This window comes from Pelophylax lessonae, assembly GCF_965119305.1.
Source record: "Pelophylax lessonae genome assembly, chromosome: 11".
In the NCBI taxonomy this organism is placed as follows: Eukaryota; Metazoa; Chordata; class Amphibia; order Anura; family Ranidae; genus Pelophylax; species Pelophylax lessonae.
The window spans coordinates 234,025,450-234,050,614 of record NC_138778.1 but is presented as its reverse complement, the minus strand read 5'-3'; the positions used below and the strand labels follow the sequence as shown (position 1 = coordinate 234,050,614).

At 51.9% G+C, this 25,165-nt stretch overlaps 1 protein-coding gene across 1 annotated transcript in view; it reads right to left on the bottom strand.

Annotated features, from left to right (window-relative positions):
• Positions 1-25,165, bottom strand: part of CEP112 (centrosomal protein 112) — a 398,710-nt gene that overhangs the window by 62,728 nt on the left and 310,817 nt on the right. Inside the window, exon 21 of the mRNA XM_082272104.1 lies at positions 16,175-16,237. Coding sequence (XP_082128230.1) covers positions 16,175-16,237 — 63 coding nt within the window. The remainder of the gene's footprint in view (positions 1-16,174; positions 16,238-25,165) is intronic.

Sequence of the window (25,165 nt, the reverse complement as noted above, 5' to 3'; positions counted from 1 at the left end):
CAAATCCCCTATCCTAGCACAAATACCCCCCCCCAAAATCCCCTATCCTAGCACAAACCCCCCCCCAAATCCCCTATCCTAGCACAAATACCCCCCCCCCCCCAAATCCCCTATCCTAGCACAAATACCCCCCCCCCCAAAATCCCCCCCCCCAAATCCCCTATCCTAGCACAAATACCCCCCCCCCCCAAAATCCCCTATCCTAGCACAAATACCCCCCCCCCAAAATCCCCTATCCTAGCACAAATACCCCCCCCCCCCCAAATCCCCTATCCTAGCACAAATACCCCCCAACCACCCCTACTAATAAAATGTAAGTAGGATGGCTCTTCTGTATTAAAAAGTGTGCCAGTTCATATTTTTCAGAGTTTTTTTTTTTTTTTTTGGGGGGGGGGGGGGGTTCCACTTTAAATGTGGTGACACAATCTAAAGTGGAGCTGAAAAAAATGACACATACAGGGGGGGAAATAATGATTTGATCCCTGCAGATTGTGTCAGTTTGCCCTCCTACATAGAAATGGGGGGTGTATAATATTTATCATCGGTGTATTTTATATGATAGAGACAGAATATCAACCAAAATCCAGAAATAACACATGATACAAATGTTATAAATGGAGTCGCAGTTCAGTGAGTAAAATAAGTATTTGATCCCCGACCAACCAACAATAATTCTGCCTCCCATAGACTGGTTACAATAGGTGCTCATGTGGTCACAGATTAGTCCTGTCAATGTAAGAAGGAGCTCCTAACGACAACTCGTTATGTGTATAGAAGACACCGCCCACAGAATCTCTTTCCTCCAATCACAGCTCACCATCATGGGAAGACCAAAGAGCTGTCAGAGGAGGTCAGGGAGAAGATTGGAGACCGGCACAAGGCTGGAATGGCTACAAGACCATCAGCAAGAGGCTTGGTGAGAGGGTGACAACTGTTGACCACTTGCCGACCGCCGCAGTATTACATATACTGCGGCGGTCAGCCCCTCACAGGCAGAGTGACGTATCGGTACGTCACTAGCCTGTGAGGCTCTGGGGAGCGAGCGTGCGCCGCCGGTGGCGCGCTCCCGCGCGGTCACGGACCCCCCACCCGATGTCCGCCGGTCACTCAGCGATCGTCGGGGGAGAGGGAGAAAGTCAGGCGGCTAATGTAAACAAGCCGCCTGTCATTCTCCCTGGTGTAGAAACAATGATCACACGGTTCTACTATGTAGGATCGTTGATCACTGTTCCTACACCTCAAGCCACAGCCAATCACAGTTAGAATCATGCCCCTAGGGACACACACAGCCCCTCCCTCTCAAATAAAGTTAACCCCTTCCCCGCCAGTGTCATTTTTACAGTATCAGTGCATATGTATAGCACTGATTACTGCAGTAATGTCACTGGTACCCCCAAAAGTGTCAAAAATGTCAGTCAAGGGTCCGATCTGTCCGCCGCAATGTCGCAGTCCCGCAAAAAAAAAAAAAATCGCAGATCGCCGCCATTACGCGTTAAAAAAAAAACAACAAAAACGACAAAAATCTTTCCCTTTGTTAGTAAACGTGATAACTTTTGCGCAAACCAATCAAAATACGCTTTTTGCGATTTTTTTTTTACCAAACATAGGTAGCAGAAAACAAATTGGCCGAAAATGTTAAAAAATTTTGATTTTTACATTTTTTTGGGGGGGAATTTCATATAAAAAAATGTGAAAAATATTGTTATTTTTGCAAAATTGTCGCTCTTTTTTTGTTTATAGCGCACGATCAAAAAATCGCACAGGTGATCAAATACCACCAGAAGAAAGCTCTGTTTGTGGGGAAAAAAAGGACGTAGAATTTGTTTAGGTACAGCGTCGCACGACCGCGCAATTGTCCGTTAAAGTCACGCAGTGCCGAATCGCAAAATACCCCCTGGTCTTTCAGCAGCCAAATCCTCCGGGGCTTAAGTGGTTAAGTAAAAGAAAATTCCCAAATTTTGGGTTGTCCCCAGAAAAGTAATAGAAGGGAAATCTTCCAATGGGGAAACTAGTTCTGGGGTTCCCCAAGGAATTCCCTTAACCCCTTGACCTCCAGAAGATTTACCCTCCCCCCCTTCATGACCAGTCAATTTTTTGTGATACTCCACTGCCTTATTCCAAAATGAATTCAACTCATTATTTCCCTCAAAATTCTACAATCCCCCATAATGACAACGTGAGAGAAGTTTGTTTGAAATCTTTGCAAATTTATTAAAAATAAAAGACAAAAAATAAACCCATGTGCATAAGTATTCACACCCTTTGCCATGTACATAAGTATTCACACCCTTTGCTCAATACTTTGGTGAAGCTCCTTTGGCCCCAATTCCAGCCTCCAGTATTTCTGAGTATGATGCTACAAGCTTGGCTCTCCTATTTTTGGGCAGTTTCTCCCATTCTTCTTTGCAGGACCTCTCAAGCTCCATCAGGTTGGATGGGGGAGGGTCGGTGCTCAGCCATTTTCAGATCTCTCCAGAGATGTCCAATCGGGTTCAAGTCTGGGCTCTGGCTGGGCCACTCAAGGACATTCACAGAGTTGTCCCATAGCCACTCCTTTGTTATCTTGGCTGTGTGCTTAGGGTCGTTGTCCTGTTGGAAGATGAATCTTCGCCCCAGTCTGAGGTCCAGAGCGCTCTGGAGGAGGTTTTCATCAAGGATGTCTCTGTACATTGCTGCATTCATCTTTCCCTCCATCCTGACTAGTCTCCCAGTTTCTGCCACTGAAAAACATCCTCACAGCATGATGCTGCCACCACCATGCTTCACAGTAGGGATGGTATTGGCCAGGTGATGGGCGGTGCCTGGTTTCTTCCAGACATGATGCTTGCCATTCAGGACAAAGAGTTCAATCTTTGTTTCATCAGAGCAGAGAATTTTGTTTCTCATGGTCTGAGAGTCCTTCAGGTGCCTTTTGGTAAACTCCAGGCGGGCTGTCATGTGACTTTTACTGAGGAGTGGCTTCCGTCTGGCCCCACCCATACAGGCCTGATTGGTGGAGTGCTGCAGAGATGGTTGTTCTTCTGGAAGGTTCTCCTCTCTCCACAGAGAAACGCTGGAGCTCTGTCAGAGTGACCATCGGGTTCTTGGTCACCTCCCTGACTAAGGCCCCCCTCCCCCGATCGCTCAGTTTGGCCGGGCGGCCGCTCTAGGAAGAGTCCTGGTGGTTCCAAACTTCTTCCATTTACAGATGATGGAGGCCACTGTGCTCATTGGGACCTTCAATGCTGCAGAAATGTTTCTGTACCCTTCCCCCGATCTGTGCCTCCATACAATCCTGTCTCCGAGGTCTACAGACAATTCCTTGGACTTCATGGCTTGGTTTGTGCTCTGACATGCACTGGTAACTGTGGGACCTTATATAGACAGGTGAGTGCCTTTCCAAATCATGTCCAATCAACTGAATTTACCACAGGTGGACTCCAATCAAGTTGTAGAAACATCTCAAGGATGATCAGTGGAAACAGAATGCATCTGAGCTCAATTCTGAGTGTCATGGCAAAGGGGGTGAATACTTATGTACATGGCAAAGGGTGTGAATATTTATGTACATGGCAAAGGGTGTGAATATTTATGTACATGGCAAAGGGTGTGAATACTTATGTACATGGGATTTTTCATTTTTATTTTTAATAAATTTGCAAAGATTTCAAACAAACTTCTCTCACGTTGTCATTATGGGGGAGGGGTTTGTAGAATTTGGAGGAAATAATGAATTGATTCCATTTTGGAAAAGGGCGGTAACATAAAATGTGGGAAAAGTGAAGCGCTGTGAAATTTCTTCATCAATTGATGCCAATTTGTATTCTGCTGCATGTTTTTGGTGAACAAAAAATCCCAGTAGGCGAATTTTGATTGGTTTACGCAAAAGTTATCGCATCCACAAATGGGACGCATACTGGAATTTTGTATTTATTTTTATACTAGTAATGGCGGCGATCAGCGACTAAAGCTGCGTTCACACTGCAGCGTCTTGAATCGCGGGTAAAGATTTGTGCGATTTCAAAGCGGTGACGTGTGAATGACGAATCGCAGAATCCACATTTGAGAAGCCATTCATGTGAATGGCACCTGAAATCGTGGTGCGATTCTGCCGCGATAAATGTCGCTGCAATCCGCATCGCGGGAAGCGTGTCACCCTTAAAAGTTCAGCAGCAACCGGGCGACATGCTTCACACGAATTGCAGCGAGATTTATCGTGTGCGACAATCGCTGCAGAACCGCACCGCGATTTCAGGTGCCATTCAAATGAATGGCTTCTCAAATGTGGATTCTGCGATTCGTCATTCACACGTCACCGCTTTGAAATCGCAGCAAATCTTCCCGCAATTCAAAACACAGAGGTGTGAATGCGGCCTTAGTCGCTGATCGCTGCCATTACTACTAGTAAAAAAAAATAGGTGAGAATGCATCCTTGTAGAGTAACTGCAATATTGCGGCGGACAATCTGACACTTTATGGGGACCGGTGACACTCATACAGTGATCAGTGATAAAAAATATGCACTGTCACTGTACTAATGACACTGGCTGGGAAGGGGATACACATCTAAGGTGATCAAAAAGATGAATGAGTGCCTAGCCAGTGTTTATGTGTACTGTGGGAGGGGCTTTCTATTAGGGGATGTACTGGATTTAATTCCCTGCTTTTCAGGAACACAAAATCCATCCCCTCCCCCTGTCAGAACAAAGCTGTGCCTTCTTTACAGCAGAGCTCCATTCTGTGAGTTTTTCCAATGACCGGCGAGTGCCGAAGGACATCCAGTGCCCGGCACCCACCGACAAATCACAGCAGAAGCCGTGTGCCCCCACCCGGAAATACAGAATCATGCATATATATATATACAGTGGGTACGGAAAGTATTCAGACCCCCTTAAATTTTTCACTCTTTGTTATATTGCAGCCATTTGCTAAAATCATTTAAGTTCATTCTTCTTCCTCATGAATGTACACATAGAATGTACACAAGTCAGGGCTCTGGCTGGGCCATTCAAGAACAGTCACGGAGTTGTTGTGAAGCCACTCCTTCGTTATTTTAGCTGTGTGCTTAGGGTCATTGTCTTGTTGGAAGGTAAACCTTCGGCCCAGTCTGAGGTCCAGAGCACTCTGGAGAAGGTTTTTGTCCCGGATATCCCTGTACTTGGCCGCATTCATCTTTCCCTCGATTGCAACCAGTCGTCCTGTCCCTGCAGCTGAAAAACACCCCCACAGCATGATGCTGCCACCACCATGCTTCACTGTTGGGACTGTATTGGACAGGTGATGAGCAGTGCCTGGTTTTCTCCACACATACCGCTTAGAATTAAGGCCTATTAAGTTCTATTTTGGTTTCATCAGACCAGAGAATCTTATTTCTCACCATCTTGGAGTCCTTCAGGTGTTTTTTAGCAAACTCCATGCGGGCTTTCATGTGTCTTACACTGAGGAGAGGCTTCCGTCGGGCCACTCTGCCATAAAGCCCCGACTGGTGGAGGGCTGCAGTGATGGTTGACTTTCTACAACTTTCTCCCATCTCCTGACTGCATCTCTGGAGCTCAGCCACAGTGATCTTTGGGTTCTTCTTTACCTCTCTCACCAAGGCTCTTCTCCCCCGACAGCTCAGTTTGGCCGGACGGCCAGCTCTAGGAAGGGTTCTGGTCGTCCCAAACGTCTTCCATTTGAGGATTATGGAGGCCACTGTGCTCTTAGGAACCTTAAAGCGGAGTTCCACCCTGGATTTTTTTTTTTTTTTTTTAATACCCCCGGGACAGTCAGGGCTAGTGCATTCCACAATGGCTAGCCTCTGATCTGTCCCGGGTTGCACTTACCTGTTAGGACAAATACTTACCTTGAAAACGTCTTGTCCAGCGCTGCCATCTCAGATGTGGGCAGCTTGAAGCCAGCGAGATCCTCTTCGGCGTCTTCTTCCGCCTTCTTTGGTCCCACGATGCTCTGCGCCGGCCCCGACGTCACTTCCGGGTCGCGTGCGTCATCCCTCTACAGCTTCTGGGCATAGAAGGGGATGATGCCCCGTAAGGTGTTGCGGTACCGTCAGCGGGGGCCCCGTAAGGTGTTGCGGTACCCTCAGCGGGGGCCCCGTAAGGTGTTGCGGTACCCTCAGCGGGGGCCCCGTAAGGTGTTGCGGTACCCTCAGCGGGGGACCCGTAAGGTGTTGCGGTACCCTCAGCGGGGGACCCGTAAGGTGTTGCGGTACCCTCAGCGGGGGCCCCGTAAGGTGTTGCGGTACCCTCAGCGGGGGGCCCCGTAAGGTGTTGCGGTACCCTCAGCGGGGGGCCCCGTAAGGTGTTGCGGTACCCTCAGCGGGGGACCCGTAAGGTGTTGCGGTACCCTCAGCGGGGGACCCATAAGGTGTTGCGGTACCCTCAGCAGGGGCCCCATAAGGTGCTGTGGTACCCTCAGTGGGGGCCCCGTAAGGTGCTGCGGTACCCTGAGAGGGGGGCCCCGTAAGGTGTTGCGGTACCCTGAGAGGGGGGCCCTGTAAGGTGCTGCGGTACCCTGAGAGGGGGGCCCCGTAAGGTGTTGCGGTACCCTCAGCGGGGGACCCATAAGGTGTTGCGGTACCCTCAGCAGGGGCCCCATAAGGTGCTGTGGTACCCTCAGTGGGGGCCCCGTAAGGTGCTGTGGTACCCTGAGAGGGGGGCCCTGTAAGGTGCTGCGGTACCCTGAGAGGGGGGCCCCGTAAGGTGTTGCGGTACCCTCAGCGGGGTCCCCGGTATACGAAGCCTCCATAGACCTCCTGCTTGGCCCGTGTATTGGTAGTCGGGTTATTTCTGCCTGTGGAAACAATTTGTCGGTCCCGTCAATCTGGATTTGATGGGAAAATCTGCGCATTACAGCGATTTCCTGCAGCTAAGAACATAAGTGAGATTTCAAACGGCTGTGAAATGAACGAGCGACAGGACAATTAATATCCCGGAGACACGGAGGCCTCTGGGAAGCCGCCACCAGCCAATGTCCACAGTCAGCCCGGAGTGACAGACGCGGCCTTGTTTGAAGTTGTGGAATGTATGTGAGATTCTGGCACAGTGACGTCTCCGGGCCGCGGAGCCTCCGGATAGGAACGCTAAGAGCTCACCTACAACCGGGGGGGGGGGGGGGTGTACAACGCACTCCACAATCCCAAATACCCCCCAATACAAGGGGGGGGGGGTACAACGCACTCCACAATCCCAAATATCTCCCAATACAAGGGGGGGGGGTCACTGGAGGGGGTGGTGTACAACACACTCCACAATCACAAATATCCCCCAATACCAGGGGGGGGGGTCACTGGAGGGGGGGGGTACAACGCACTCCACAGTCACAAATATCCCCCAATACAAGAGGGGGGTCACTGGAGGGGGGGGTAAAACGCACTCCACAATCACAAATATCCCCCAATGTAAGGGGGGGGGTTACTGGAGGGGGGGGGTACAACACACTCCGCAGTCACAAATATTTCCTAATACAGGGGGGGTTACTGGAGGGGGTGGTGTACAACGCACTCCACAATCCCAAATATCTCCCAATACAAGGGGGGGGGGGGTCACTGGAGGGGGTGGTGTACAACACACTCCACAATCACAAATATCCCCCAATACCAGGGGGGGGGGTCACTGGAGGGGGGGGGGTACAACGCACTCCACAGTCACAAATATCCCCCAATACAAGAGGGGGGTCACTGGAGGGGGGGGTAAAACGCACTCCACAATCACAAATATCCCCCAATGTAAGGGGGGGGGTTACTGGAGGGGGGGGGTACAACACACTCCGCAGTCACAAATATTTCCTAATACAGGGGGGGTTACTGGAGGGGGGGTACAACGGACTTCGCAGTCACAAATATCTCCCAATACAAGGGGGGTCACCGAAAGTGGGGGTGGGGGGTACAATGTATTCCACAATCACAAATATCCCCCAATACAAGGGGGAGGGTCACTGGAGGGGGGGTACAACACACTCCGCAGTCACAAATATTTCCTAATACAAGGGGGGTCACCGAAAGTGGGGGGGGGGGGTACAATGTATTCCACAATCACAAATATCCCCCAATACAAGGGGGGGGGTCACTTGAGGGGGGGTACAATGCACTCTACAGTCTCAGAAACTACAAATTTCCCCAAAAACAATGGGGGTCACTGGAAGTGGGTTTATGTAGCCCCCCGGTCTGGGAGGGGGGGGGGGCATTGGGGAGGAGGATGATGTGACCCTCGGTCTGGGAGGGGGGATTATGTAGCCCTCAGTCTGGGAGGGGGGATTATGCAGCCCTCAGTCTGGGAGGGAGGATTATGTAGCCCTCAGTCTGGGAGGGGGGATTATGCAGCCCTCAGTCTGGGAGGGGGGATTATGCAGCCCTCAGTCTGGGAGGAGGGGTTATGTAGCCCTCAGTCTGGGAGGAGGGGATTATGTAGCCCTCAGTCTGGGAGGGAGGATTATGCAGCCCTCAGTCTGGGAGGGGGGATTATGCAGCCCTCAGTCTGGGAGGGAGGATTATGCAGCCCTCAGTCTGGGAGGAGGGGTTATGTAGCCCTCAGTCTGGGAGGAGGGGTTATGTAGCCCTCAGTCTGGGAGGGGGGATTATGTAGCCCTCAGTCTGGGAGGGAGGATTATGTAGCCCTCAGTCTGGGAGGGGGGATTATGTAGCCCTCAGTCTGGGAGGGGGGATTATGTAGCCCTCAGTCTGGGAGGGGGGATTATGCAGCCCTCAGTCTGGGAGGGGGGATTATGCAGCCCTCAGTCTGGGAGGGGGGATTATGCAGCCCTCAGTCTGGGAGGGGGGATTATGTAGTCCTCAGTCTGGGAGGGGGGATTATGTAGCCCTCAGTCTAGGGAAGGGGTGTTATGTAGCCCTCAGTCTGGGAGGGGGGATTATGTAGCCCTCAGTCTGGGAGGGGGGATTATGTAGCCCTCAGTCTGGGAGGGGGGATTATGCAGCCCTCAGTCTGGGAGTGGGGATTATGCAGCCCTCAGTCTGGGAGGGAGGATTATGCAGCCCTCAGTCTGGGAGGGAGGATTATGTAGCCCTCAGTCTGGGAGGGAGGATTATGTAGCCCTCAGTCTGGGAGGGGGGATTATGTAGCCCTCAGTCTGGGAGGGGGGATTATGTAGCCCTCAGTCTGGGAGGGAGGATTATGCAGCCCTCAGTCTGGGAGGGGGGATTATGCAGCCCTCAGTCTGGGAGGGGGGATTATGTAGCCCTCAGTCTGGGAGGGGGGATTATGTAGCCCTCAGTCTGGGAGGGAGGATTATGCAGCCCTCAGTCTGGGAGGGGGGATTATGCAGCCCTCAGTCTGGGAGGGAGGATTATGCAGCCCTCAGTCTGGGAGGAGGGGTTATGTAGCCCTCAGTCTGGGAGGGGGGATTATGTAGCCCTCAGTCTGGGAGGGGGGATTATGCAGCCCTTAGTCTAGGGAAGGGAGGATTATGCAGCCCCCAGTCTGGAAGGGGGGATTATGCAGCCCTCAGTCTGGGAGGGAGGATTATGTAGCCCTCAGTCTGGGAGGGGGGATTATGCAGCCCTCAGTCTAGGAGGGGGGATTATGCAGCCCTCAGTCTAGGGAAGGGAGGATTATGCAGCCCCCAGTCTGGGAGGGGGGATTATGCAGCCCTCAGTCTAGGGAAGGGAGGATTATGCAGCCCCCAGTCTGGGAGGGGGGATTATGCAGCCCCCAGTCTGGGAGGGGGGATTATGCAGCCCTCAGTCTGGGAGGGGGGATTATGCAGCCCTCAGTCTGGGAGGGGGGATTATGCAGCCCTCAGTCTGGGAGGGAGGATTATGTAGCCCTCAGTCTGGGAGGGGGGATTATGTAGCCCTCAGTCTGGGAGGGGGGATTATGTAGCCCTCAGTCTGGGAGGGGGGATTATGTAGCCCTCAGTCTGGGAGGGGGGATTATGTAGCCCTCAGTCTGGGAGGGGGGATTATGCAGCCCTCAGTCTGGGAGGGGGGATTATGCAGCCCTCAGTCTGGGAGGGGGGATTATGTAGTCCTCAGTCTGGGAGGGGGGATTATGTAGCCCTCAGTCTAGGGAAGGGGTGTTATGTGGCTTTCCTTCTGAGGCATTTTGTAGATGTCAGTCTGGGGGGGGGGGGGGGGGTTAATGTGCAGCCCTCAGTTTGAGAGGAGGGGCTATTGGCCCTGCTCTGTGCTATGGCGGTATTAGATACAACTTCTGGGAAGAATATTCAGATTATTATTCCTCCTGATCAGTAAATCCGGATGTGTTGCAGCCAGAGACAGCCAGGCACCTGGCATTTTCTGGAGGTGATCTGTATAGCAGCCCCTGTATTTGAAGTCTAGATAAGGCGCTAGGCTCCTGGCTGTGGTGGATTGTTTGCTCTGGACGGGCCCGGTGTGTGGGTGTGCGGATCACGTGGCGATGAGGCCGGGGATAAGGAAATTTCATCTCTCTGCTCTGAATACGATGAATTCCTGGCTGGGGGGGGGGGGGGGGGTAATAGTACAGCTCTGTGCCCATCTACTGCTGAGCACCGCACTGACCGGACACAACCATTGGCTGCAGACAACAATAATCCTTATTATAGTCCCAGCAAAATTCACTCCCAGATGGAAATCTGAAGCCAGCATTCTAAAGCCGGTTCTGATCCGCCTTGTGTGCTGTACATGGGGAACATGACTCAGAAAGCCGGTTCTGACCCGCCTTGTGCGCTGTACAGGGGGAACATGACCCAGAAAGCCGGTTCTGACCTGCCTTGTGCGCTGTACACGGGGAACATGACCCAGAAAGCTGGTTCTGATCCGCCTTGTGCGCTGTACAGGGGGAACATGACCCAGAAAGCCGGTTCTGACCTGCCTTGTGCGCTGTACATGGGGAACATGACCCAGAAAGCCGGTTCTGACCTGCCTTGTGCGCTGTACACGGGGAACATGACCCAGAAAGCTGGTTCTGATCCGCCTTGTGCGCTGTACAGGGGGAACATGACCCAGAAAGCCGGTTCTGACCCGCCTTGTGCGCTGTACATGGGGAACATGACCCAGAAAGCCGGTTCTGACCCGCCTTGTGCGCTGTACATGGGGAACATGACCCAGAAAGCCGGTTCTGACCCGCCTTGTGCGCTGTACACGGGGAACATGACCCAGAAAGCCGGTTCTGACCGGCCTTGTGCGCTGTACACGGGGAACATGACCCAGAAAGCCGGTTCTGACCCGCCTTGTGCGCTGTACATGGGGAACATGACCCAGAAAGCCGGTTCTGACCCGCCTTGTGTGCTGTACACCGGGAACATGACCCAGAAAGCTGGTTCTGACCCGCCTTGTGCGCTGTACACGGGGAACATGACCCAGAAAGCCGGTTCTGACCCGCCTTGTGCGCTGTACATGGGGAACATGACCCAGAAAGCCGGTTCTGATTTGCCTTGTGCGCTGTACACGGGGAACATGACCCAGAAAGCCGGTTCTGACCCGCCTTGTGTGCTGTACATGGGGAACATGACCCAGAAAGCTGGTTCTGACCCGCCTTGTGCGCTGTACACGGGGAACATGACCCAGAAAGCCGGTTCTGACCCGCCTTATGCGCTGTGCACGGGGAACATGACCCAGAAAGCCGGTTCTGACCAGCCTTGTGCGCTTTACATGGGGAACATGACCCAGAAAGCTGGTTCTGACCCGCCTTGTGCGCTGTACACGGGGAACATGACCCAGAAAGCCGGTTCTGACCCGCCTTATGCGCTGTACATGGGGAACATGACCCAGAAAGCCAGTTCTGACCCGCCTTGTGCGCTGTAAACGGGGAACATGATTCAGAAAGCCGGTTCTGACCCGCCTTGTACACGGGGAACATGACCCAGAAAGCTGGTTCTGACCTGCCTTGTGCGCTGTACACGGGGAACATTACCTAGAAAGCCGGTTCTGACCCGCCTTGTGCGCTGTACATGGGGAACATGACTCAGAAAGCCGGTTCTGACCCACCATGTGCGCTGTACATGGGGAACATGACTCAGAAAGCCGGTTCTGACCCGCTTTGTGCGCTGTACATGGGGAACATGACCCAGAAAGCCGGTTCTGACCCGCCTTGTGCGCTGTACACGGGGAAAATTACATAGAAAGCTGGTTCTGACCCTCCTTGTGCGCTGTACACCGGGGAACATGACCCAGAAAGCCTGATCTTACCCACCTTGTGCGCTGTACACAGGGAACATGACCCAGAAAGCTGGTTCTGACCCGCCTTGTGCGTTGTACATGGGGAAAATGACCTAGATAGCCGGTTCTGACCCGCCTTGTGCACTATACACCGGGGAACATGACCCAGAAAGCCTGATCTTACCCACCTTGTGCGCTGTACACAGGGAACATGACCCAGAAAGCTGGTTCTGACCCGCCTTGTGCGTTGTACATGGGGAAAATGACCTAGATAGCCGGTTCTGACCCGCCTTGTGCACTATACACCGGGGAACATGACCCAGAAAGCCTGATCTGACCTGCCTTGTGCGCTGTACATAGGAAACATGACCCAGAAAGCCGGTTCTGACCCGCCTTGTGCACTATACATGGGGAAAATGACCCAGAAACCCGGTTCTGACCCACCTTGTTCGCTGTACATGGGGAACATGACCCAGAAAGTCGGTTCTGACCCTCCTTGTGCGCTGTACACCGGGGCACATGACCCAGAAAGCCGGTTCTGACCCACCTTGTGCGCTGTACACAGGGAACATGACCCAGAAAGCTGGTTCTGACCCGCCTTGTGCGTTGTACATGGGGATAATGACTCAGAAAGCCGGTTCTGACCCGCCTTGTGCACTATACACCGGGGAACATGACCCAGAAAGCCTGATCTGACCTGCCTTGTTTGCTGTACATAGGGAACATGACCCAGAAAGCCGGTTCTGACCCGCCTTGTGCACTATACATGGGGAAAATGACCCAGAAACCCGGTTCTGACCCACCTTGTTCGCTGTACATGGGGAACATGACCCAGAAAGTCGGTTCTGACCCACCTTGTGCGCTGTACATCGGGGAACATGACCAGTAGGGGCGCAACTCCAGCAATACCCTGCTCAGGGAAACTCACACAAGGTTGGGGAGGCATCCCCTGCGGAGCGCTTCTTTAATACACCAGCACCTACCCTGCTGGTACCGGGACTTGGGTGGGACAAAGGGGGCGGGGAAAAGAACTACAGAGCTCAGCCAGGGGGAATAGACACACAGAATTGGGGAGGGTGTTGGGCACTGAAGTATCAGATTGGGGTATCCACCAACATCTGAGCTCTGTGGTTTCATCCACTAGCACCAACCCATACAACAGGACAAGATAGGGACAAGGGGCAGGGAAAAGAACTACAAAGTCCAGCAGGGAGACTAAACACAGATGATGACATTCCCCACTGAGCACTGTGGTTTCATCTGCGAGCAGCTCTACGATCTGTTTATTAGGGACCATGTCTGATCCTTTGTATCTTTGCTCTATGTTCTGCTTGTTGGGGGCTATTTCTGACCCTTTGTATCTCTGCTCTACGTTCTGTTTGTTGGGGGCTATTTCTGACCCTTTGTATCTCTGCTCTACATTCTGTTTGTTGGGGGCTATTTCTGACCCTTTGTATCTCTGCTCTACATTCTGTTTATTGGGGACCATGTCTGACCCTTTGTATCTCTGCTCTATGTTCTGCTTGTTGGGAATATTTCTGATGCTTTGTATCTCTGCTATATGATCTGTTTGTTGGAGACTATTTCTGACCCTTTGTATATCTGCTATACATTCTGTTTGTTTGAGACTATTTCTGACCCTTTGTATCTCTGCTATACAATCTGTTTGTTGGGGACTATTTCTGACCCTTTGTATCACTGCTCTACATTCTGTTTGTTGGGGGCTATTTCTGACCCTTTGTATCTCTGCTCTACATTCTGTTTGTCGGGGACTATTTCTGACCCTTTGTATCTCTGCTCTACATTCTGTTTATTGGGGACCATGTCTGACCCTTTGTATCTCTGCTCTATGTTCTGCTTGTTGGGAATATTTCTGATGCTTTGTATCTCTGCTATATGATCTGTTTGTTGGAGACTATTTCTGACCCTTTGTATCTCTGCTATACATTCTGTTTGTTTGAGACTATTTCTGACCCTTTGTATCTCTGCTATACGATCTGTTTGTTGGGGACTATTCCTGATCCTTTGTATCTCTGCTCTATGTTCTGTTTGTTGGGGGTTATTTCTGACCCTTTGTATCTCTGCTCTATGTTCTGTTTTTTGGGGGGCAATTTCTGGCCCTTTGTATCTCTGCTCTGCGTTCTTTTTGTTTGGGGCTATTTCTGACCCTTTGTATCTCTGCTCTACTGTTTATTGGGGACTATTTCTGACCCTTTGTATCTCTGCTCTATGTTCTGTTTCTTGGAGACTATTTCTGACCCTTTGAGACTATTTCTGACCCTCTGCTCTACGTTCTGTTTGTTGGAGACTATTTCTGACCCTTTGTATCTCTGCTATATGATCTGTTTGGTAGGGACTATTTCTGATCCTTAGTCTCCAAGAAACAGAACATAGAGCAGAGATACAAAGGATCAGAAATAGTCCCTAACAAACAGATCATATAGCAGAGATACAAAGGGTCAGAAATAGTCTCCAAGAAACAGAACATAGAGTAGAGATACAATTTCTGACCCTTTGTATCTCTGCTCTACGTTCTGTTTGTTGGGGACTATTCCTGATCCTTTGTATCTCTGCTCTACGTTCTGTTTGTTGGGGACTATTTCTGACCCTTTGTATCTCTGCTATATGATCTGTTTGTTGGGGACTATTTCTGACCCTTTGTATCTCTGCTCTACGTTCTGTGTTTTGGGGACTATTTCTGACCCTTTGTATCTCTGCTATACAATCTGTTTGTTGGAGACTATTTCTGACCCTTTGTATCTCTGCTATACGATCTGTTTGTTGGGGACTATTCCTGATCCTTTGTATCTCTGCTCTATGTTCTGTTTCTTAGGGACTATTTCTAACCCTTTGTATCTCTGCTCTACGTTCTGTTTGTTGGGGACTATTTCTGACCCTTTGAATCTCTGCTATACAATCTATTTGTTGGAGACTATTTCTGATCCTTTGTATCTCTGCTATACAATCTGTTTGTTGGGGACTATTTCTGATCCTTTGTATCTCTGCTCTACGTTCTGTTTGTTGGGGACTATTCCTGATCCTTTGTATCTCTGCTCTATGTTCTGTTTGTTGGGGGTTATTTCTGACCCTTTGTATCTCTGCTCTATGTTCTGTTTTTTGGGGGGCTATTTCTGGCCCTTTGTATCTCTGCTCTGCGTTCTTTTTGTTTGGGGCTATTTCTGACCCTTTGTATCTCTGCTCTACTGTTTATTGGGGACTATTTCTGACCCTTTGTATCTCTGCTCTACGTTCTGTTTGTTGGGGACCATGTCTGACCCTTTGATTCGCTGCTCTACGTTCTGTTTGTTGGGGACTATTTCTGATCCTTTGTATCTCTGCTCTACGTTCTGTTTGTTGGGGACCATGTCTGACCCTTTGATTCGCTGCTCTACGTTCTGTTTGTTGGGGAATATTTCTGACCCTTTGTATCTCTGCTCTACGTTCTGTTTGTTGGGGACCATGTCTGACCCTTTGATTCGCTGCTCTACGTTCTGTTTGTTGGGGACTATTTCTGATCCTTTGTATCTCTGCTCTACGTTCTGTTTGTTGGGGACTATTTCTGACCCTTTGTATCTCTGCTATACAATCTGTTTGTTGGGGGCTATTTATGACCCTTTGTATCTCTGCTCTACGTTCAGTTTGTTGGGGACTATTTCTGATCCTTTGTATCTCTGCTCTACGTTCTGTTTGTTGGGGACTATTTCTGACCCTTTGTATCTCTGCTCTACGTTCTGTTTGTTGGGGACTATTTTTGCCCCTTTGTATCTCTGCTATACAATCTGTTTGTTGGAGACTATTTCTGACCCTTTGTATCTCTGCTATACAATCTGTTTGTTGAGGACAATTTCCGCTCTATTACCGTATTCCCACAGCAGCAGATAAAAAACATTTTTTATTCAGTTTGCAGATTTCCCGCCTCTTCTGACCCTCAGAGATTCATCGCTCATTTATTCCTCCATGAACTTGGTGTCCCAGCGTTGTAGATTGTAGTCCGGTATGATAAATGCGGTCACTGCCTGTACACACCAGTAATAGGCCACGCCGTGCACTTTATAACCCAGTGGCCCATTGGCCGGTGCTGAGCCGACATTCCTGACGTACCTGCGTTGACTTGGCGAGTTTCTCCATGTACTCCTTCTCGATCTGCGACAACCTGCTGGCGGCCTGTATGGGGAGAGGAGAGACAGATTAGAGGAGCGGGGAAGAGACACTTTGCAGCTGACCCCTGTGTTTGGCACCTCATCCGCATGCCGAAGTCACCGGGCGCTGCGCCAATTCCAACGCCGTTTATTGCAGCCAGGAAAGCGGAACGCGTCCCCTTTGATCTGCTTACAACTATTCATTACTTGAAAGGAGGAGGAGGAGGAGGAGGAGGGGGGATCTGGGTCTGCTGCCAATTATTAGAGAAAACAGAGAGAGCCCAGCGCAGGAAAACTGCAAGAGCCAGATGACTTCATCTGCAGACAGCGGTTAAAGGGGCAGTGCACCCGGACAGAGCGCTAAGCCCCGCTGGTCAGATAAGACGACGTCATGGAAACCTGCTCTTAACATTTCAATAAAAGCAGAAATATCACATGCAAACATATGTGGAATGCAAAGTGCAGGTCTGATCCAATCTACAGGAGAACCAATAGAGTGAGGTACAGCAACGGCACCCCCAGCTCTGCACCAGCACCCCAGCTCTGCACCAGCAACCCCAGCACCAGCACCCCAGCTCTGCACCAGCAACCCCAGCTCTGCAACAGCACCCTCAGCTCTGCACCAGCAACCCCAGCACCCCCAGCTCTGCACCAGCAACCCCAGCAGCCCCAGCTTTGCACCAGCACCCCCAGCTCTGCACCAGCAACCCCAGCACCAGCACCCCCAGCTCTGCACCAGCACCCCCAGCTCTGCACCAGCAACCCCAGCACCAGCACCCCCAGCTCTGCACCAGCAACCCCAGCACCAGCACCCCAGCTCTGCTGCAGCAACCCCAGCACCAGCAACCCCAGCTCTGCACCAGCAACCCCAGCTCTGCACCAGCAACCCCAGCTCTGCACCAGCACCCCCAGCTCTGCACCAGCAACCCCAGCACCAGCACCCCCAGCTCTGCACCAGCAACCCCAGCACCAGGGATGGAGGGAACCCCTCATAATGGGCACAGCAGGTGTACAGACCCGGGAACTCAGCACAGGGATGGTGGGAACCCCTCATAATGGGCACAGCGGGGGTACAGACCCGGGAACTCAGCACAGGGATGGTGGGAACCCCTCATAATGGGCACAGCAGGGGTACAGACCCGGGAACTCAGCACAGGGATGGTGGGAACCCCTCATAATGGGCACAGCGGGTGTGGATAGATGGTGGGAACCCCTCATAATGGGCACAGCGGGTGTGGATAGATGGTGGGAACCCCTCATAATGGGCACAGCAGGTGTGGATAGATGGTGGGAACCCCTCATAATGGGCACAGCGGGTGTGGATAGATGGTGGGAACCCCTCATAATGGGCACAGCGGGTGTGGATAGATGGTGGGAACCCCTCATAATGGGCACAGCGGGTGTGGATAGATGGTGGGAACCCCTCATAATGGGCACAGCGGGTGTGGATAGATGGTGGGAACCCCTCATAATGGGCACAGCGGGTGTGGATAGATGGTGGGAACCCCTCATAATGGGCACAGCGGGTGTGGATAGATGGTGGGAACCCCTCATAATGGGAACAGCGGGTGTGGATAGATGGTGGGAACCCCTCATAATGGGCACAGCGGGTGTGGATAGGTAGTGGGAACGGTCAGGGGATTACCTCGATATCCATGCTGGGTGGAGATCCCCCACAATGCACATTACTCCAGCAATCCACAAACAGTTTCCACGAGATAAAAGCAATAAAAAATAAATAATAAACAATCGGGAACATTTGGAGGCGGAATAAGAGGCGGCTTCCTATAAAAGAAAAATCTTGCCTTCTGGAAGGCTCTGGAAGAAATATGGCTTCACTTAGGACAGCGCGATTTGGACGCAGAACAAGGGAGTGAGAAAAATGCAACTAATCCATTAAAATGGAGATCTATTAAAAAAACATCTGTGGTGGGGAGCGGAGGGGAGCCCTTCCTTGTGTGCAGACCGCAGGCCGCTGCAGAGGCGACAGCTGGAGCAAAGCTGCGAGAACGCTTCATTATTACAATCGTCCCAGGACTGTCAGCTCCTTCTACACGGAGGCGTGTCCTCAGCGACCAATCCCAATGCTGCTTTCACAGCACAGCCATCCCACGATTGTCAGCTCCTTCTACACGGAGGCGTGTCCTCAGCGACCAATCCCAATGCTGCTTTCACAGCACAGCCATCCCAGGACTGTCAGCTCCTTCTACATGGAGGCGTGTCCTCAGCGACCAATCCCAATGCTGCTTTCACAGCACAGCCATCCCACAACTGTCAGCTCCTTCTACATGGAGGCGTGTCCTTAGCGACCAATCCCAATGCTGCTTTCACACCACATCCATCCCACAACTGTCAGCTCATTCTACGCGGAGGCGTGTCCCCAGCGACCAATCCCAATGCTGCTTTCACACCACATCCATCCCACGACTGTCAGCTCCTTCTACGCGGAGGCGTGTCCCCAGCGACCAATCCCAATGCTGCTTTCACACCACATCTATCCCACAACTGTCAGCTCCTTCTACAAGGAGGCGTGTCCCCAGCGACCAATCCCAATGCTGCTTTCACACCACATCCATCCCACAACTGTCAGCTCCTTCTACATGGAGGCGTGTCCCCAGCGACCAATCCCAATGCTGCTTTCACACCACAGCCATCCCACAACTGCCAGCTCCTTCTACAAGGAGGTGTGTCCCCAGCGACCAATCCCAATGCTGCTTTCACACCACATCCATCCCACAACTGTCAGCTCCTTCTTAATCGAGGCGTGTCCCCAGCGACCAATCCCAATGCTGCACTGTCAGCTCCTTCTACAAGGGGGCGTGTCCACAACTACTAAGGTGTGAATGGGCCCCCGGTGGGTGTGGATGGGTCCCCTGGGGGTATGGATGGGCCCCCAGTGTGTGTGGATGGGCCCCCAGTGGGTGTGGATGGGTCTGCAGTGGGTGTGGATAGGTCCCAAGTGGGTGTGGAAGGGTCCCCGGTGGGTGTGGAAGGGTCCCCAGTGGGTGTGGAAGGGCTTCTGGTGGGTGTGGATGGGTCCCCAGTGGGTGTGGATAGGTCCAAAGTGGGTGTGGAAGGGCCCCTGATGGGTGTGGAAGGGTCCCCAGTGGGTGTGGAAGGGCCTCTGGTGGGTGTGGGTGGGTCCCCTGGTAGGTGTGGATGGGTCCCCATTGGGTATGGATGGGTCCCTGGTGGGTGTGGATGGGTCCCCAGTGGGTGTGGATGGGTCCCCAGTGGGTGTGGATGGGTCCCAAGTGGGTGTGGAAAGGCCCCTGGTGGATATGGAAGGGTCCCCAGTGGGTGTGAAAGGGCCTCTGGTGGGTGTGGGTGGGTCCCCTGGTAGGTGTGGATGGGTCCACAGTGGGTGTGGATGGGTCCCCAGTGGGTGTGGATGGGTCCCCAGTGGGTATGGATGGTTCCCCAGTGGGTGTGGATGGGTCCCCAGTAGGTGTGGATAGTTCCCCAGTGGGTGTGGATGGGCCCCCAGTGGGTGTGGATGGATCCCTATTGGGTGTGGGAGGGCCCCTGGTGGGTGTAGATGGGTCCCCAGTGGGTGTGGATGCGTCCCCAGTGGGTGTGGATGGGCCCCTGGTAGGTGTGGATGGGTCCCCAGTGGGTGTGGATGGGTCCCTGGTGGGTGTGGATGGGTCCCCAGTGGGCGTGGCCATTCTTGTAGAATTCAGTCTCTCTATTGGCCGTCCTGTGCCCGCTGAGGTATGGGAATAAGAAAGCAGCGGAGAGGAAAACACAGGATTCCACATCTGTACACATTTATATGCGCAGAGACGGGCGAGGAATGTGAGCTCACACAACGCGCTACACCTGGCTCCACAATACACAACATGTGTCACTGCTTAGGGGCCCCATCTGGCTCCAATCACAGCTGGGAACACGCTGTGCACAAGAGACAGGAAGTCCAGGGGGGATTCAAGATGGCCGCCACCGCAAAACACTTGACAGATCGCTATCCTCATCACACAAACATCCCCGGACGATTTTATGAATAGGGAATGGTGACGTAATGTGGGGGGAGGGGGGGATCAGCTGGTACGGATTACTGCCAACATATGGGGGGTCATCAGTACTCCTCAGAGATAGGACACGGCCGTCCCCATGTAATATACAGAGAGGAGATGTCTATGGGGGTCACCAGCATGCCGCAGGAAATGCTTCTGCCTGCAGGCAGTAGACTGATCACTGGAGCAGGGGAGACTGAGGAGATGCTTCCTCTCAGCTGCAGCAGACAGATCACTGGGGGGGGGGAGATTGAGGAGCTGCTTCCTCTCGGCTGCAGCAGACAGATCACTGGGGGGGGGGGGGAGACAGAGGTGATGCTTCCTCCTGAGTGCAGCAGACAGACCACTGGGGGGGTGGGGGGTGGGGGGCAGGGGAGACTGAGGAGATGCTTCCTCTTGCCTGCATCAGACTGATCACTGGGCGGGAGGGGAGACTGAGGAGATGCTTCCTCCTGCCTGCAGCAGACTGATCACTGGGGGGGAAGGGAGACTGAGGAGATGCTTCCCCTGCCTGCAGCAGACTGATCACCGGGGGAGGGGGGACTGAGTAGATGCTTCCCCTAACTGTAGAAGACCAATCACTGGGGGGGGGGGGGGGCTGAGGAGATGCTTCCCCTGCCTGCAGCAGACTGATCACTGGGGGAGGGGGGACTGAGGAGATGCTTCCCCTGCCTGTAGAGGAACAATCACTGGGGGGGAGGGGAGACTGAGGAGATGCTTCCCCTGCCTGCAGCAGACTGATCACTGGGGGAGGGGGGACTGAGTAGATGCTTCCCCTACCTGTAGAAGACCAATCACTGGGGGGGGAGGGACTGAGGAGATGCTTCCCCTGCCTGCAGCAGACTGATCACTGGGGGGGGGGGACTGAGTAGATGCTTCCCCTACCTGTAGAAGACCAATCACTGGGGGGGGGGAGGGACTGAGGAGATGCTTCCCCTGCCTGCAGCAGACTGATCACTGGGGGAGGGGGGGACTGAGGAGACATATCCTCTTCCTTGCAGCAATCACTGGGGGAGGGGAGATTGGCTCCAGCCCTCACCAACGACTTAAGTAAAAAAAATATATATATAAAACCCCAACAGGGAAGGCCTGACCATCACAACACATCCCTATATCGGAGGTTCAATCTCCAGTCCACTGGACCATAATCAGTAAAAAACTATACCGCCCCCAACCCCCACCCCCAAAATACGGCGGCTTAATTCCACAGAGATTGGAAGCCTTGGATTACGGCATTTCTCCCAAAGAACTTTGACCACCATCTACTGGACCTGTGATGGTCTATCTCGAAACACCCTAAGGTGAGTAATACCTGGAATCACCACTAGGCCGACTCTGTGCCCCCCCACCTCGTTACCTCCAAACAATACTCCCTCCCCCTGTCTAAACCCACCCCCCCCCTTCCGGCATTTCCCCCTCTACCGCTTCTCTTTAGTTTTCTCCTTTCTCAGATACAGAAGCTACATATGCAACTCTAATGACCACCTGCTACTGAAACTGGTCCACTTACCACCCCCTGAGGACGTTCCTCTCAGTATAATGATGTGGTCCTCTCTGTAATGACCACCCGCTACTGAGACTGGTCCACCTACCACCCCCTGAGGATGTTCCTCTCAGTATAATGACGTGGTCCTCTCTGTAATGACCACCCGCAACTGAAACTGGTCTACCTACTGTAATGGTAAAGTGCGTTGGTACCCTAGTTTGTCAGGCCGCCATCTCGTTCAAACGCTGTCGCAAGCATCCATCTTGTATGTCGACCTTAGTTGACAGTGTTACAAACCAAATGGGTCATTCTTACCAGCCTCATCCTCCCAGCCTTTTGGCAGTGTTAATGACCCCCTGGGTCACTGAATGCCAGGTTCCTGCACAGCTGACACTTTTCACACCTTTAATATACACAAGCAGACTGACCGCCCAGCCATTCCGTCTCCTCGTCCTTAGAGTTAATTGGTAATCTGAACACAGCATATGGCTCCTAGGTCTAGGACACAGCTAACCCCAAACTTCATAATTTCATACACAAGCAAGATATGTCTCTAGAAAGTAAATATTTGAATGCCAGATAAAATACAGATCGAATTAAGATCAAACATGAACACCTTCATGCCTAAGAAAGACAAGCTAGCGATCAGATGTCTTACAGGTCAGAGGTTATTCCGAGATAACCCATGTTTAGTGTCTGTGAAAAGCCAATTCAAAACCGGACCATAAAATATCGGTTTCAAGCATGTAACCATTACATATTTCCAGATATGAGTTATTTTAATAATCTGTCTAAACAGGATGTGTCTTAGCATGTGTGAGCCTCCAGGGAAACCGCCCATAGACTCAGAGCCTATTGGCCAAGTACTTCTGGTGACACCCCCTGGGGGGGGTCAGTGAAAAAGGACATGAACTGATCGAAAGCTCAGTTCTCATCCTACCATCCAAGCCATAACATCGCTCAAGGGGAACCAATCATACCTGTTCAGCTTCTGAAACTAAGGTAATACCAGGACCGTTTTAATGCAAGTATTTTCACTCTTTATATTCATATTTCTAAATTTCTGTATTGTGTCTCTATTTCTTTGTAACCCATTTTTCTGTAAATATTTTTATTTGCACCAATTTTAACCTTTCTTATAATTAAACCTTATTTTGAAAAGTGTTAACTATGTCTCTAAGCTCTTAAACGCAAACTGACCCAAAAGAACCTGCCTCCTGAAAGCGCGCTACTGTTTAGGCTAACCTATCTGAAACATTCTTGTCTGAGGTGACAGTGTGTGTTACAGACGGTTATTCTAAAGTCATAATTGATATTTGTAAAATCACGAGCGTCCTCTAGACTCATTATAACGTAGAGGTGGTGGCAGAGAAAGGGTTAATTGTTTAATTAGCCCGGTGACAATCGCTCTCAGTCTGCTGGCATCTAGATTGTGGTCCCGCAGGTGGACAATCTGTATGCCGGGTGCAGATGAGAGTGGCATTGTTACGCAAGTGACGGCAGGGTGTGAGATTGCTTGGTCTTTGGTCACGAGGTGGATGAGAAGGCCAGGGGTCTGATACCCGCCACCGTCACACCTACTACCCCCTGAGGACGTTCCTCTCAGTATAATGATGTGGTCCTCTCTGTAATGACCACCCGCTACTGAAACTGGTCCACCTACCACCCCCTGAGGATGTCCTCTCGGTATAATGACGTGGTCCTCTCTGTAATGACCACCTGCTACTGAAACTGGTCCACCTACCACCCCCTGAGGACGTTCCTCTCGGTATAATGACGTGATCCTCTCTGTAATGACCACCCGCTACTGAAACTGGTCCACCTACCACCCCCTGAGGACGTTCCTCTCAGTATAATGACGTGATCCTCTCTGTAATGACCACCCGCTACTGAAACTGGTCCACCTACCACCCCCTGAGGACGTTCCTCTCAGTATAATGACGTGATCCTCTCTGTAATGACCACCCGCTACTGAAACTGGTCCACCTACCACCCCCTGAGGACGTTCCTCTCAGTATAATGATGTGGTCCTCTCTGTAATGACCACCCGCTACTGAAACTGGTCCACCTACCACCCCCTGAGGACGTTCCTCTCGGTATAATGACATGGTCCTCTCTGTAATGACCACCCGCTACTGAAACTGGTCCACCTACCACCCCCTGAGGACGTTCCTCTCGGTATAATGACGTGGTCCTCTCTGTAATGACCACCCGCTACTGAAACTGGTCCACCTACCACCCCCTGAGGACGTTCCTCTCGGTATAATGACATGGTCCTCTCTGTAATGACCACCCGCTACTGAAACTGGTCCACCTACCACCCCCTGAGGACGTTCCTCTCGGTATAATGACGTGGTCCTCTCTGTAATGACCACCCGCTACTGAAACTGGTCCACCAACCACCCCCTGAGGACGTTACTCTCAGCATAATGATGTGGTCCTCTCTGTAATGACCACCCGCTACTGAAACTGGTCCACCTACCACCCCCTGAGGATGTTCTTCTCGGTATAATAACGTGGTCCTCTCTGTAATGACCACCCGCTACTGAAACTGGTCCACCTACCACCCCCTGAGGACGTTCCATTCAGTATAATGACGTGGTCCTCTCTGTAATGACCACCCGCTACTGAAACTGGTCCACCTACCACCCCCTGAGGACGTTCCTCTCGGTATAATGACGTGGTCCTCTCTGTAATGACCACCCGCTACTGAAACTGGTCCACCTACCACCCCCTGAGGATGTTCCATTCAGTATAATGACGTGGTCCTCTCTGTAATGACCACCCGCTACTGAAACTGGTCTACCTACTACCCCCTGAGGTCGTTCTTCCCGGAATAATGACATGGTCCTCCCTGCTAGTAATGGACCTGCTTAGTGGATCTAAGGAACCCCCCATATGTGGCTGGGCTGAGTATGAATTCCAGGACGGAACAACATGGACTTCCAATGTCTGCTTCTGTTAAACCGTTTTGAAGCTTTAATGAAGTTTGGTAAATGCTGTGTGTGTGTGTTGATTTTCTATTTGTTCTAAAAAGGTCCAGTAGAACCCCGGCTCATTACTACCATCGTTCAGTAGATCCCCAAATCAGTACTAACCCCCAGCTCTGCTGATTCCCCACTCAGTAGTAACCCCTAGCTTTGCTGATCCCCCACTCAGTAGTAACCCCCGGCTCTACTGATCCTCCACTTAGTAGCAACCCTAAGCTCTGCTGATCCCCCACTCAGTAGTAACCCCTAGCTCTGCTGATCCCCCACTCAGTAATTAGTAGTTTCTCCTGCTCCAGTCCCCCAGCTCTGCTGATCCTCCTCTCTCTCCAGTCCCCACTCACTTCCCACTATATTGCTCCCATGCTGCACACCATGTGTGCCATCTGCTAGTTTCTCCTGCTCTGGTCCTCCCGGTCTGCTGATCCCCTGCCTCCCAGTGCTCTCTCTAGTCCCCTCTCACC